A 15,948-nucleotide genomic window follows, 5' to 3' on the forward strand; every position below is an offset into this window, starting at 1 on the left:
CACTTTTTCTAGTAGCCATTAATTAGTCTACTTTGGAACCTCTCTCCTCCTTTTTTTTAAAAATTTTATTGAACACTAAATAACATCTTTATTTTTCACTAACAAAACTTAATTACACTGCAAAATATTCACACTTGAAAGCATAAGAACTATTGATAGAACTATCAATAACATCATCTTTAAAATTCAACACTCATTTTGAAAGATTTCAATAATGCTATATTAAAGTTCTATATTGTATTTCACTTGCAGAGTATCAATTAGGTGTCTCTATGCTTTCACAGTGGGAAGCTTTAGAGCAATGACACTCAAAGAGCATGTGATGTTTCATGTTGTATGATCACCGCCAACAGCATCACTTTAGAGCTCTAGTCAAACTTTTGTTTTTTTCTAAAGTTCATGGCTTGCAATTTTGTTTTGTTTTGTTTGGGGGTCCTACCTGGGGGTGCTCAGGGCTTACTCCTGGCTCTGAATTCAGAGATCACTCCAGGGAGGGATCTGGGGACTTGATGTTGTACCAGTTTGGATGCCAGCGAGGTAAGCCCTGTATCTGCTGCACAATCTTTTCGGCCCTGGATTGCAATTTTTAATAACTTTTAATGAAGTCAATTCCATTCAGATCACTTTCCAGAAATAATTCCTATAGTTTTTTTTTTTCATTGCCAATAAGCACTGTTACTAATTAGGCAATTACCTAACAAGTACCCATTCTTCTCAGAGATGGTGCAAAAAAGTCTTCAGAGGGCAATAAATAGAGATGGTCCCTAGAAATTCCCCTTCAGAGATGGAATTATAAACTGTCATTTGCTTTCATCTTAACGGAGCCCTGGGAAGCCATAATCTTTGAGGTTGAAACAGCATTTCGTATGTGGAATAGTCATTCATCAGTGATTCAGTGATAATAGGGTCTAGGTTTCTCTAGTAATAGAAGTAGAGTAAGTTACAAATCCACGCTTACCATTTATTTGCCCTTATGTTCGATGACTGAATTTCAACGCTACCTAGTTTATCACAACTTGCTCCTGAAGCCAGTAATCCCGACTCCTACACCGCAAAGGACTAAGCAAGGCATCGATTTCTTCAAAGTGCACCTCCACTTCCAGGGGCTTTATTGTCATCACTCACGTGTTTTTAAAAATCTAATTCTTTTCCATCTTTGGACCCTGCCTGTATTTTGGAGTTTCCTTCCTTCCCAAATATCCTGAATCCAAAGTATCTAAACTCATGGAGTAGTTGTCCAGAGGAAGAGAAGCAACAGCCCCGCCCCCAACCCTTGGGAGCAGAAAGGAAAGGAAATATAATATAGAATTGCTTAAAAGTCCAGGCGCAGCAAACAGAAATAAAACCATAGCTGCCTAGGTTGATGTCCCAGGGGTCCAAAATTCACCCCCAAACGGGCAATAATTTGTTTGGCATCAAACTAAATCAGTTTGATGAACTCAAATGCCCTCGGCTCAATAGGCAGGACTCTCTGAGGAGCCTGTGTTACTTCCCTCACTTAAGTGAAGATTTATAATAAAAACCTCAATGCCAGCGGCGTGGGTCTTGGACATATCAGAAGCTAACCACTTGGAGAATCATACTCGCGAGGTCAGAAAACTGCACGGCTCCAGATCAGTTTATAATTTACGAAGAAAATAGAAAGTTTTGTTTCTCCGAGTTGAAATTTGACGAGCACGGCGGGAAATATCGCCGGTTTTTCGCAGAAGCATCGCCGCTTTGCCCATCATTTGCGACCTGCGTGAAGCCCGAGGCTTCGGGGAGCCTTTGGGGAGCAAAACCGGGCCGCTGGGCGCAGCGGATTTTGATATTTTTGGCATTTTTTGAGGTGTAACAAACACAACTCGGGATCCGAGAGGACACTCTGCGGCTGCCAGCGAGGCGGGCTGGACAGCGCACCAATCACGGCGCAGCTCCGCCCTATATAAACGGGCGGGCGCAGCGGCGCGGCCCGAGTCCCGGCCAGTGCCTCGCTTCCGCCTCGACTTGCTCTGCCCGCACCCGCCGCCCGCCTTCGCCATGTCCGAGACTGCGCCCGCCGCGCCCGCCGCCCCGGCCCCCGCCGAGAAGGCGCCCGTGAAGAAGAAGGCCCGCAAGTCGGCCGGCGCCGCCAAGCGCAAGGCGTCCGGGCCCCCGGTGTCCGAGCTCATCACCAAGGCGGTGGCCGCGTCCAAGGAGCGCAGCGGCGTGTCCCTGGCCGCGCTCAAGAAGGCGCTGGCGGCCGCCGGCTACGACGTGGAGAAGAACAACAGCCGCATCAAGCTGGGGCTCAAGAGCCTGGTGAGCAAGGGCACCCTGGTGCAGACCAAGGGCACCGGCGCCTCGGGCTCTTTCAAGCTCAACAAGAAGGCGGCCTCCGGGGACGCCAAGCCCAAGGCCAAGAAGGCGGGCGCCGCCAAGGCCAAGAAGCCCGCCGGCGCGGCCAAGAAGCCCAAGAAGGCCTCGGGCTCCGCCACCCCCAAGAAGAGTGCGAAGAGGACCCCAAAGAAGGCCAAGAAGCCGGCCGCGGCGGCGGGAGCCAAGAAGGCCAAGAGCCCCAAGAAGGCCAAGGCAGCCCGGCCCAAGAAGGCCCCCAAGAGCCCAGCCAAGGCCAAAGCGGTGAAACCCAAGGCGGCTAAGCCCAAGACCGCCAAGCCCAAGGCGGCCAAGCCAAAGAAGGCGGCGGCCAAGAAGAAATAGGAAGTTGCTTTGGCCAACTGCTTAGAAGCCCAACACAACCCAAAGGCTCTTTTCAGAGCCACCCACCGATCTCGTGAAAAAGAGCTGTTGCACTTGGGGCGGGGGGCGTGGCTGGGAGGGAGACGCAAGCGAGGGGGGCGGCCTCCCCGGAGGAGGCGGGGCTGGGACGCGGCTGGGACCGCGGGCGGCGCTGGGCATCGGGAATCGGGGACGGTATTGCCGAGGGACGCTTGGGTGGCACGGGCAACGCTGTGCGTAAAAATGAAAGCGGGTGCTCTAAACTTGGTCTGGAAAGGGGCGTTTATAGGCTTAGTGTGTTCCATAAGCGATTGATGATGAGACTTGCTTGGTTAAACGGGTCTGAACGGAATCACTTCGGTGGGTTTTGGATCCGCTTAGAGGATCATGGGAAAAGTTGATTTATGCGCACAAAAGCTTAGCAAAACTTCCTGCTGCTAGTTGCTGTATTTGTGGGCGTAAAATAAAAGTTGTTCATCGTCCTCACAACCACTAGGTGTCCTCGGTGCTTGGCTTACAGGCAACGCACGGAAAGCAGGCGGCGAGCAGGGGCTCGGTGGACTCCGAACCCGCGCGCTCTTGGCACCCGCTGCTCTGCGGAGCGGCGAGCCTGCGTGCCCTGCACAATTTATAGTAGCGTTGGGGAGTTTACTCTGCGCCTTCTGATTGGGCCCCGCGACGTAACAAATTAGCCAATGGAAAGGTGGGCCTGCGAGTGTTATTTACCATTCCCCCTTGTGACGACACAGAAAAGTTAATCCAATCGTGAGTGAAATATTAGTCCCCGCATTTGAATACTGCGTCTATAAATAAACGTGGCCTGGCGCATGTTGCTTACCTTCCCGGTCCCTAGCGATCCTTTCTTCCAGCCACGATCATGCCTGAACCCACCAAGTCCGCCCCGGCCCCCAAGAAGGGCTCCAAGAAGGCCGTGACCAAGGCACAGAAGAAGGACGGCAAGAAGCGCAAGCGCAGCCGCAAGGAGAGCTACTCGGTGTACGTGTACAAGGTGCTCAAGCAGGTGCACCCCGACACGGGCATCTCGTCCAAGGCCATGGGCATCATGAACTCGTTCGTCAACGACATCTTCGAGCGCATCGCCGGCGAGGCGTCCCGCCTGGCGCACTACAACAAGCGCTCGACCATCACGTCGCGGGAGATCCAGACGGCCGTGCGCCTGCTGCTGCCCGGGGAGCTGGCCAAGCACGCCGTGTCCGAGGGCACCAAGGCCGTCACCAAGTACACCAGCTCCAAGTAGGTCCTCCTGCCTGCCACGTCTGCCAGTGAACCCAAAGGCTCTTTTCAGAGCCACGCATGCCTTCAGCAAACGAGTTGTAATCCTTCCATTTCAAAGACTGCTCTCGGATTTATCCCTGAATTTCACTCTTTGTACCGTTATCTCTGCGCAGGAAATAAATACTTTAAAAATCACCCGTGCAGTAACGAGTTGCGCGTCCGCTGGGCGAATGCATTTCTAAAGATCCAACAATGGCTGGGTTTCCAGGTTTGCAGTCTAGCTCTGGTTTCTCTCACAGGCACCCAAGGTAAATTCATTCTAATTTGCTAGCAACCATTCACGCTAAGACAATGTTTCCCCTTCCAAGTTTTGTTTTGCTTTTTCGTCTTTTTAATAAGAAAAAATGTACTGATGCCAAAAAGGTTCTGTGGAATTATTAACCAGTTTCCTCTGGCTGGCTTGCTTTGCCAGTTGATGTAATTTCTGCCTGATGCTCTGAGCAGCAAGGGGGGAGGAAAGCAAAGGAACTAGAAGCAGTCTCAGCCTTCAGCACCCCCCTGGACCCCTGTATATTGGCTCCCGTTAAAATACTACTTAATTTAGACTTGGCAGAATTCTGCTTTAAAGTCTAGGTCACAAGAAGGAAGCCCTGTTCAAATCTTGAGTCTATTCAAATATCAGTCTAACTGGCAAATAAAATACTAACTGGCAAATAAGATGTCATAAAATGTTATTTTTATGACATCTTATTGTCTCATTCCTACTTTGGACAAACTTGCAGGCTATCAAATGCAGCCTGCCCACAGGGCAGAGTCTGGCAAACTCCCCGTGGCGTACCAAATATGCCAAATACCAGTAACAATGATGGGTCTCATTCTCCTAAAGAGCCTTGAATATAATCTCAGGGCTAGGATGAAAGAGCCGTTACTGGGGCCTGCTCGAGGCAATCGATGAATAACAGGATGATGAAATGAAAAATGAAAAACTGGCAAATAAAATGGACATTCTTTGAAACAATTCTGGTCATTGCCTTTACCATTTTTATTATGCTGCTTAAATCACAAATCAAGTCATATAAATGGAGCAGACATTGCTTTTTATTTTTCTCCTTTTCATACAAATGGTTTGTTACTACATAGTTTTTTGTTTTGTTTTGTGGGTTTTTTTTTGGGGGGTCACACCCAGTGATGTACAGGGGCTACTCGTGGCTCATGCACTCAGGAATCACTCCTGGAGGTGCTCGGGGGACCATATGGGATGCTGGGGATTGAACCCGGGTCGGCCGTGTGCAAGGCAAACGCCCTGGCTGCTGTGCTATCACTCCTGCCCCTGTACTACATAGTTTAAACTTGTCAGGCACCAGGCACGTGTGGGTGAGTAGAAGATGCATGTTTATGGTTTGCATTGTTGCTGGAGCTTCTTTGAACTCTATTCTTTAAGTTTTGGGTTTGGGGCATCAGATAAAATTATGTGCCTTTTTTTCTTTAATCTGTTGGAATGAAATATGTTGAGGCATTCTGCCATTCCTAGATCAGATCTTATTTTATCATGTTGTATTTTTACATTAAATGATAGCTGGGTACATATGACTATTACAACAGAACTTTTTTTCCATCTTCATTCATATATAAAAGCATCCTTTGGGACAGGGGAGATGGCTCAAAGGACTGGCATAGATGCAGGAAGCCCAGAGTCCATCCCTAGCACCTTTCAGTGTCCCAACCACAATCAGAAACTGATCCCTGAGAGAGAACAAAAGGGAATGCCCTGGTGCAGACCAAGGGCACTAGCGCCTCGGGCTCCTTCAAGCTCAACAAGAAGGCGGCCTCCGGGGACGCCAAGTCCAGGGCCAAGAAGGCGGGTGCCGCCAAGGCCAAGAAGCCCTCCAGCGTGGTCAAGAAGCCCAAGAAGGCCTTGGGGTCCACCACCCCCAAAAGGGAATGCCCTGCCACAGAGGCGGGGTGGGGTGGAGGGGACGGGATGGGGGTGGTGGGAGGGATGCTGGGACCATTGGTGGTGGAAAATGGGCACTGGTGGAGGGATGGGTACTCCAGCATTGTATGATTGAAACGCAAGCACGAAAGTTTGTAAGTCTGTAACTGTACCCCACTGTGATTCACTAATAAAAAATTTGAAAAAGAAAAAAAAGGAACTGATCCCTGAGCACTGCCAGGTGTGGCCCCAAAAGCAAAATATCCTTTGATTTGGGGGTGGGGTGATTTTGTTAAATCAGTTTATTTCACTACTGTTGGCCAGGAAATTCCAGGTTGTTTCATTTAAAATTTCATTTTTGAGAAAGACTACAACAGCAGTTAGTGTTAAGCCATGATGGGACTCGACATGAATGACTCCATTCTTACCCTGTGGCTTCTTTTCTTTTTTGATTTGGGGGCCACACCAGGTGGTGCCCAGGGCTTACTCCTAGCTCTGTGCTCAGGAATCATTCTTGGCGGTGCTCGGGGGCCCATATGTAGTGCCAAGAATCAAACCCAGGTCAGCCACGTGCAAGGCAAGTGACCAACCCACTGTATTATCACTCCGGCCCCCAACCTGGCATTTCTTTTTCAAACAACTTTATCAGATTTTGTAAGATTATGGTAACTTCAAATTTTATTTGTGAGATTCATCCTCAATTATCTATTGTTGTGAAATTAAGTATTCCAAAGTTGGACAGTTTAAATCAACGACGATTTATTACTCCCATTTCATTTTTGTGGGTCAGGAATGTGATTTAACTGATCAGTAATGACTCCAGTTCTCTCATCAAATTAAACTTGTACGGGACACAGAGGGAAATTGCCAAGCCCCTCTAGATTCTTCAAGGTCTAATCAAGCAAATAAATTAACAACAGAAATAACAGTAGAAGAAAAAAAAAAAGTAAATGACACACATATGGAGAATTTGCCTGACTGTAAATTCTAGAGGAAATGGCACAAAATAGGGATTTATACTCTGAGTTAAGAATGACATCAGGTCCAGGGTCATCTAAAAGAGAGGAAGAGATATTAGATAAAGAGAAGATGGCTTTATGCAGCAGGACTTTCCCTTTAGATGTTTGTGTTGCCTAAAGATGTGTTTATCCAGTATTGCTGCTCTCTTAGAGTTTGTTTGTCTAGCAGGTTTTCCAGTTGCTACCAGAAAGTTCCATAACCACCCCCCCCAAAAAAAATTGTGTTTGTCCAATAAAGAGGTTGTGCCTGACCCTATATCTAAGTTACTTTCATTCTTTAAGTTACTCTCAGATCCACAGCACCTGCTTTGACTTTAACTTCACATGTCAAGGTATGCCACATACTAGAAACTTGATCACTTGATCACTTGACTTCCCGTTAGTCGTCGATTTGCTCGAGTGGGCGCCAGTAACGTGAACGATCAGTTTGAGGCTCTTCGTGTTCCTAGAGTGAACAGACGCCATTGCGCTACACATACTAGAAAAGACCTCTGGAATCTTAGGGGCATCATCGAAAAAAGCCTATCTGAAGTTGGTTTTTTTTTTTTTGGAGAGGCCAATCTAGCAAATGCTAGATGCTGCAGTCCTGTGAAGACGTGGGGACGTGGGTTCATCTGAACTTCAGACAAGTTTCTGTTGGTAGTTTGCAGGAGAACCTAACTCAATTCCTAACCATGTAGATCTCTCCAGTAGACTAACTGTATTTCCAAACCTGACTATTGTCAGCAAGAAAGAGAAACTATAAAAAGAAAGAGTGGGAGGAATTAGCCATCATGTCTTTTGTGACCAAATTTGAACTTTTATGAACCATATGTCATCACATCTGCTACTTCATTCATTCGAAGCAAGTCATTTAGCATTACTTTATATTCAGGAGGGGAAGCAGACTCCACCTTAGATTAAAAAAAGAAGAAGAAATCTTTGGATATTTTAAACAAATGTCTTTCTAATGCTTTTAGTATTTTGGGTTTGCAATGTATTTAATGTATAGATGAACATTAGATAAAATCAGGGTCTTCAACTCGGCTTTAAAAGAGAGCACTTGCCTTGCAAGTGTGAAGCCTTGGTTTGATCCTTGGCACACTACCCCCACCCTCCCACCCCCTCAAAAAAAAAAGATTAATGAGAATTAGAAGCCAGTCACCTAGACCTAATACCTTTATAATTAATAGATCTTTAAGAACTCCTGAGACTGGCTATAACTAACCAGTCCCCACAATGAAGATTAATCCAGAGATCAATTTTGAGATTGTGAAGAATAATACAGTGGTTTCAGCAATTAGAAATAACACATCCCAGGGGGCTGGAGCGATAGCACAGCTGGTAGGGTGTTTGCCTTGCAGGCAGCCAACATGACCGACACAGATTCGTTTCCCAGCATCCCATACGGTCCCCTGAGCACCGCCAGGAACAATTCCTGAATGCATGAGACAGGAGTAACCCCTGAGCATCGCCGGGTGTGACCCAAAAAGAAAAAAAAAAACAGAATAACATACCCCAGCAATACTTTGAAAACTATTCAATAATATTAATTAAGTTGAGAAAGCCTGAATTATAATCTGAAAAGCAAATCACTATCATGTGACTTCTTGTTGGCCTGCCCAACAAACTGATAGGTTTTGCTTTTTAAGTAAAATTAAGTAAAAGAGAAATTAAATACAACAAAAGCTGTAAATCCTAGAAAATACTGTGGCATATGAAAGTTTTAAGAGCCAGGAATAAAATGTAATACTTAATGAGATTTAAAACCAGGCAAGTGGACAAGAGCAATAGTGCCCAGGTTTAATCCCTGGCTTTCCCTGAGTACCACCAGGAGTAATTTCTGAGCTCAGAGCCAGGAGTAACCCTTGAGCACTGCCAATTATGGCCCAAAAAATAAATAAATAAATAAATAAATAAAATTAGGCAAGCACTAAAGCTAATGCTAATTATTTAAAATATAGCATTTAAGTTTGATGATGAAATAATGATACATATTTAATGCATAAGGTTCATGTACAGAGTAAGAATTAACTGAGGGAATTAAAAGAAAAATGTAAACAAGAATTTAGTATTAAAGTCTTATAAAGCCACTCTTTTGTTGTTGATTGTTTTTTTGAGCTATACCAGGTGGTCCTGGGGTTAGATTGGTGAGTATTCCAGACTGCGATCTGTTAAACCCAGGCCTACACTACAGCCCTCTGCGATCTCTCCACAGTTCCTAAAGAGACTCTTGCAATGTGATTGAAGCCTCTATCTAATAAATTGTACCATTCCTGCAGTTCAAAGTTTTATAAATCATCAAATTATTTAAGAACTAGCCATGGAATACCCTTGGGCTAGGCATTAGTATGGGCACTGGAGATACAGAGATTGTTTGTCTTTCTGAAATCTACAGTTTTAAAGACTGTAAATGATTTTTTTTTTCTTTTTAAGGTCACACCCAGCAATGCTCAGGGTTTAACTTCAGGAATCACTCCTAGCAGTGCTGGGGGACAATATGGGATGCCAGGGATCGAACCCAGGTCAGTTGCATGCAAAGCAAACGCCCTACCCGCTGTACTATCGATCCAGCCCCTAAGTGAATATTTTCACTGTAGCACTGTGGCATTGTCCTCCCATTGTTCATCAATTTTCTTGGGTGGGCCCAGTAACGTCTCCATTTTGAGTCTTGTTGTTACTGTGTTTGGCATATTGAATATGTCAAGGGTAGCTTGCCAGGCTTTGCTGTGCAGGCGAGATACTCTCGGTAGCTTGCCAGGCTCTCCGAGAGGGGTGGAGGAATCGAACTCGGGTCTGCCATGTTGGCTGCATGCAAGGCAAACGCCCTACCCACTGTGCTATCGCTCCAGCCCCTCACTTTAAGTAATGAAAGAAATGATTGTATTATTATCATTACTACATAATTAAGGAAAAGTTCCTAAATCACCTTTGATGTCATATATTTATGGACAGCAATAACATAGTTAACAGGAGTCTCCTAAAACAAACACTAGAAGATTCACAGAGCTCACTACAAGTGATTTTACCAAGCTTGTATATATTATAGAAAGAGTACAGATTAAACTCAGTGGAAAATAAATGTAAAGAAATCACCAGTGGTAGATATTCATGGAGTTAAGTCTTGGGTGATTTCAATGTGGACCTTCTAGTAATCCTTTACCAATAATACCAAGGGGAGTGTCAACACCTCCCTGCAGAGTTGTATGACAACACAGCTTATTATCAGCTAGGAAACTCACCCAAGTTTTGGAGTCCAGACCTGAACTGGATTTTATCAAATAGACATGATCATCTGGTTAACAGATCTTCAGCCTCCAGCTCTCAGAGATTAGTACAGACACTGTGGCACAAAATCCCCAACCTAGATTATCTGAGGCGATTCAAGGACTCCTGGGAAAAATCTAATCATACAAGGCATCCCAAGGACATTCTTAAAAGTACCTCCCAGAAAGAGCGAAGTCCACCGGTCTCTTTGGGTAAGTTTAATTCTACACATTGTAATTTTTACACGTTGTAAGATCAACTAGATTTTTTAATATAAAGTTGGATATGTGTCATTGAGTGTAACTAGAGTTCAACAGACATTTTGGGGTCTTTTTGATGGTTCTGTCACATAGTTTGGATTATTTAGATCAATCATGGATCTAGAAATGAAAAGATTTCTTTTCAAAGCTTATTTTTGTACCTTATTCGGAGGAATATCCCTTAACCCCTAGATTATCTAGCCAGTCTATATTTTTACATTTTTAATTAATTATTTTTTCATTTAGCAAACAGCAGGCACACATCCAAGTGCTTTCCAATGATCAGTTCATTACTTCTCCAACATAGGTGTACATATTTTACCTCAATTTGACCATAGGTTTATCAGGTCACCACATCCTAAACGCCTCTATGTCACACAGTGAACAGTGTCAGATCAAGTCCTGACTCCTACAGTTTAGCTTCTGGATCTCTGCTCTAAGCTATAACACTAAAACGATTTTTTTTTTCTAAATAACATTGTGCAATCCAAAATACTGGAGTTGATTTTATCGTGGTTGTTGTTGTTTCCCTTTAAATCCTTGCCTTTTGTCAAAGATAAAGCCAGACATTAATAAACTTTTATAACAGGGGGAAAGTCCAGCACAAACCAGACTCCACCTTGGATTTGTTCAGAGGTGACCTCGGCCCTAGTGGGAGAGGCGAGGAGGGAGCCCACGAACAATGCAGGCTCTGTGGAACTAGAAGGGGAAAACTTACAGAGTGGGAAGGAGGGATCTTTGTGGAATTCACATGGTTTTGTTAACTGTTGCCTACCTGAGTTTGTTGTCAAGAAAAAAAAAAAACATAGGAACAATTGAATAGAAAAGAGTAACTTTATTAACATGGAAAAACTTAGGTCTGAAGGATGATGGCATACACTGGAGAACAGTTTCAAAGAGAGGGTCGGAGGGGGTTTATTTTTGTGCATAGCTAGAAACATTAGGATGTATTTTTCGGATTGGCAGTGAAGAGAAAGGGGACCATAGGCCAAGAGGGCTCCTCTATGTCTCCACTAGCTAGTACAGGTCGTCCTGAGCCTGGGGACCCTATCAGTGCACAAGTGTTCTTTTGTTTGTTTGTTTGGGGACCACACCTGGCAGTGCTAAAGGGTCAATCCTGATCATGCTTGGGGGACCATCTGAGCTACTAGGAACTGAATCCCACCTGGCTGTGTCCAAGGCAACTGCCCCACCTGCTGTACTACTCTAATATCACTCCAGCCTGGTGCAAAAGTGTCCTTGAAGTTCTGTTTTAGCCCAGTCAATAAAAGGCGGTGAACGGTTTCTCTCAGAGAAGAGTCTTTGTTCTTCCAAACTGCAAGCCTCAGGGTAATCTGTTTTAGCTTCCATTAGCCACACAGTTCTAAATTTTCAGCGGGGAAGAAATGGGGCAAAGGCACAAAATGTATTGAGAGTCTCAACCACCACCACCCGTCCGTCCAGACGATAGGATATGGGTTAAGTGTTGGCTGAAATAGTAAGTTCTCTTGGCAGCCTCCAGTTTTTGGCAGCCTTCAGAGCAGGCAGGCAAGGCAAGCATTTGAAGACCGGCTAAGGTCATCCAAGGGATACAGCCCTGCACTGTTCTAAACTAGGTTAGTGTTTGTTCCAGTCTTTCTAGGCCAAAGTTAAGGACCAGTGGTACAGAAGGTTTGGAGGATCTTGGCTGGATTTGAGTCCAGATCATTTTTGTTGCTCATAAAAGGTTCACGAGATTTGTTATTCTCCCCAAACCAGATCTTCCATAGGAGTACTGCCTAAGCATACCTCCCTTATCACACAAGTACCTCCCCCCACCCCTTACACTCCATCTTCCCACCCACAGGGAGCGGGGGAGGAATACTGTGTGGACTTCTCGACTCTAAAGCTATCTAACTGGCTTTTTGCCCTTTGTCAAAGATGGGAATTGAGGGCCAGAGCAATAATAAAACAGGTAGGGTGTTTGCCTTGCATGCAGCCAATCTGGGATGGATCCCCAAAGCCATACCTGGTTTCCTGAGCCCCTGCCAAGAGTGATTCCTGAGCACAGAGCCAAGGAGTAAACCCTGAACACCACCAGGCATGTCCACCCTCCGCCCTTCCCACCAACACACACAAAACAAAAATGTGAATTGAGGTCCATAGTGTGAATTGAAATCAAAACCAGAGAAACATTTTAATATATTTAACCTCGCCCTAATCCCCCCAAATGCAGATGCCAAGACTCAAACACATTGAAAAATTATACTTGAACAAATACCACAGCATTTTAATTGCTGTTAACTTTATAGATCTTCATATGAACATTATGTTGAGCTCTACCATACCTTTATTCCTTTATTTTTTCAGGTTTTTATTTAAGTTTCACTGGAAAGATCTATGAAATGTATAAATAATTAGATCTAATAAGAGCTTAAGTGGATTGGTGGCCATCTGGGTACACTATATAAATTTCTGGCCTTTTATACATTGACCTATCTGAAATTGAAATAGAAAAAAACAGACACCATTCACAACAGTACAGCATACTATAATTCTGAGTCAAATTCATTTATTTTCTTGTTCTTATTCTAGCTACTTTTGCTGAATATATAATTTTACCTAATCTAATCCATCTTCGATTTCTGTATCTCTCTAGGGAACTTGGGCTCAAGATGTTTCAATTCTCAAGGGGTTTATGTTTCCTTTAGATATAAGGTGGCATCGTGAACTTGTATCACTGTAATTTCAGGAAGCTTTCTAGTAAGTCAATTGTTGCCTACTGACCAAGTAAAAGAATGCTTGATTTTTCATTCCCCCTTTGTCCTGCTCAAAGCTGGGCAACTTCTCAGTACATGAGGTTTCAGTTCGGGGAAAATGCACCCTCGTAAATGATTTGTAAATGATGTATGAGGAACAGCACAGTCTCTATGGATATGTCAAAACTGTGACAAAGCAGGCCGCTCCGACCGGTAGCATTAGGTCGAAAGGGTCACCAGGTGGCTGACCAACGGTGCATGGCTCTGCTCATTGTCCCATCCACTTTCCCACGTCCCATCCCCTTTCCTTTCTTTTGGGTGGGCTGTGGAAACATACTTAAGTCTGTACCTATGCTCTGAATAAACGCACGCATTCATGCCATCTCCTGAATGACGGAACCCTGTGTGACTCGAGTACTGATTTCACCCTGACGGCCCTCCCTAGGCTCGGCCCCGCAGCGCCGGACGCGGCAGTCAATGGTTAAGTCCTTGTGGCAAATTTTCTTTTCTTCCTCCAGACTGCTGTGAGAAAAATAGGTTTTCTTTTGTTAACTCTTTTTTGCCATCATACAACTATTTAAAGAACGCTGGCCAGGTTTTTTGTTTTGTTGTGTTGGGTTTTAGTGGGGAGCCACACCCAGGGCTTACTTTCACTCTGTGTTCAGGGAACTATATAATATATATTATATTATACATAAAATATATCACATATACAACATAACATGTTGTTATATATTATTATAATATATGCTATATTCGTATATATCATATTAATCACGATCACGGTCACGATCATCCTGTTATTCGTCGATTGCCTCGAGCAGGCCCCAGTAACATCTCCTTCGTCCTAGCCCTGAGATTTTAAAGTGCCATATTCAAGGCTCTTTCAGGGCTAGGAGAATGAGACCCATCATTGTTACTGGTATTTGGTATATTGGGTACGCCACGGGGAGTTTGCCAGACTCTGCCATGTGGGCAGGTTACATTTGGTAGCCTGCCAGGTTGTCCAAAAGTAAGAATGAGATAATAAGATGTCGTGCGACTGCTAATGTGACCCTGCACTTCCAGGAGCTGGGTTTTGTAGTCTCTTGGGTCTTGGCCGTTGATGGGATTACACAGCGCCAGGGGGTCAGTTGGTGGGTGTGACCCCTGCCTACTGGAAGATGGAGGATCCGGGTGGAGGATGCTCAGCCCCGATTCAAGCAGGCTTGGAGATCTCAGCCCCAGGACCCGCATGTCTTTGTTCCTCTGCCGGTACCTTCATGCGTGTGGAGAGTGGTCTCAGCATGGTTGATATATATTAATATGTGCAATATATTATTGTAAGGCGCAATATTGCACATGATATGCCAGGTGAGTGCCCTACTCAGTGGACTGTCTCTAGCCCCAATTGCTTTTTTTGTTTGTTTGTTTTCAGTCACACTCAGTGATGCTTGAGGGTTACTCCTGGCTCTGCACTCAGGAATTAATCCTGGTGGTGCTTGAGGGATCCTATGAGATGCTGGGGATTGAACCCAGGTCGGCTGCGTGCAAGGCAAACTCCCTACCCCCTGTAATATAACTCTGGTCCTGGACTACTTTTTTTTAAAGCGCCTAGAACTCACTTTACCAAAAGGCCTACATTATTTGACAAAGTTAAGGATCTTAATAATAGGGAACTCAATTTTATTTTACAAAGTCACCTCCTCCAACCCCCACCAAATCAGTTTTTAAGCCCAAAGAGAATGCATATGGGAAAAACTCCAGATAAACCTACTTATTTAAATGTATACTTAAGACGGGGGTGATGGGGGAAGATGTGGTTGGGTCACAATACAGAGGGTAGGGTACTTACCTTGTACTCGGCTGATCTCTGGAACCCAATAGGTTGCTGAGCACAGAGCCAGGAGTAAGCTCTGAGCACAGCTGGGTATGGCCCCAAAACAACAACAAAAAAAATGGGAAAGAAGAGGAGGAATTTGAAGAAAGTATGTTCCTTCACTTCTCCCTGCTGATGGACAGCAAAGAAACCAAAACTTGCGTAGCACAGTGTGATTCTCAGACTAGTTTCACCTGAGAATCTTATTTGAGAGGCAAAGTCTCATTTGTAGATCCAGGGAAGAGTCCAAGATTCCACATTTCTCACAGGTCCTTCATGACTCACTGCTGCTGGTTCAGAGGCCGCAGTTTGAGTGCCCAGTCCCTAGAAGAAAGGGCGCTGATTAAACTGGTCATGAAGGGTCATCAAGCGTCAATGGGAAACAACACCAGACCTCCAGGATGAAGGCTAGCAAAGGTGAGTCTGTATGAGGCTGAAATGAAGAAAATCACAAGATCTCTCAGAATAAGAGTTGTCTTACAAAAATAATGTTGGATGCTCAAAGCAATAGTACAATAGGGAGGGTGCTTGCCTTGACTGTAGGTTTGTTCCCGGCACCCCTTATGGTTTCAAGGAGTAATACCTGAATGCAGATCCAGGAGTGAGCCCTGGGAATCACAGGGTGTGGCCCAATAACAAACCAACAAGCAAACCAAAAAAAAAAAAAAAAAAAAACCTTGGAGTCAAGCTAGGCAATGTCAGGGCAGGGACCAAAACATAACATAATAACATATTAAAAGATTTACAGCAAGACACCAACATTCTTCTCTTCTCTCTTCTCTCTCTCTCTCTTTCTATGTGTGTGTCTCACTTTATCTCTCTCTGTCTCTCTCACTCACTCCCTGTTTATTTTGTTTTGTTTTTCTTTGGGGGTCACACCCAGAAATGTTCAGGGGTTACTGCTAAATCTGTGCTCAGGAATTACTCCTGGAAACTATATGGGATGCTGGGGATCTAACCCCAGTCAGCTACATGCAAGGCA

At 44.7% G+C, this 15,948-nt stretch overlaps 2 protein-coding genes across 2 annotated transcripts; both read left to right on the forward strand.

Annotated features, from left to right (window-relative positions):
- Nucleotides 1–1,966: 1,966 nt before the first annotated feature.
- On the forward strand, nt 1,967–2,802 carry H1-4 (H1.4 linker histone, cluster member). The gene has a single exon (XM_056132295.1). The coding sequence runs from the start codon at nt 2,020–2,022 to the stop codon at nt 2,677–2,679; it is 660 nt and encodes a 219-aa protein (XP_055988270.1). The 5' UTR covers nt 1,967–2,019; the 3' UTR covers nt 2,680–2,802.
- Nucleotides 2,803–3,401: 599 nt separating this feature from the next.
- On the forward strand, nt 3,402–4,070 carry LOC130040281 (histone H2B type 1-M). The gene has a single exon (XM_056132307.1). It carries the CDS (start codon nt 3,575–3,577, stop codon nt 3,953–3,955), a length of 381 nt encoding a protein of 126 aa, XP_055988282.1. The 5' UTR covers nt 3,402–3,574; the 3' UTR covers nt 3,956–4,070.
- The last annotated feature ends 11,878 nt before the right edge of the window (nt 4,071–15,948 follow it).

This window comes from Sorex fumeus, unplaced genomic scaffold (assembly GCF_029834395.1).
Source record: "Sorex fumeus unplaced genomic scaffold, SorFum_2.1 ptg000094l, whole genome shotgun sequence".
Taxonomy (NCBI): Eukaryota; Metazoa; Chordata; class Mammalia; order Eulipotyphla; family Soricidae; genus Sorex; species Sorex fumeus.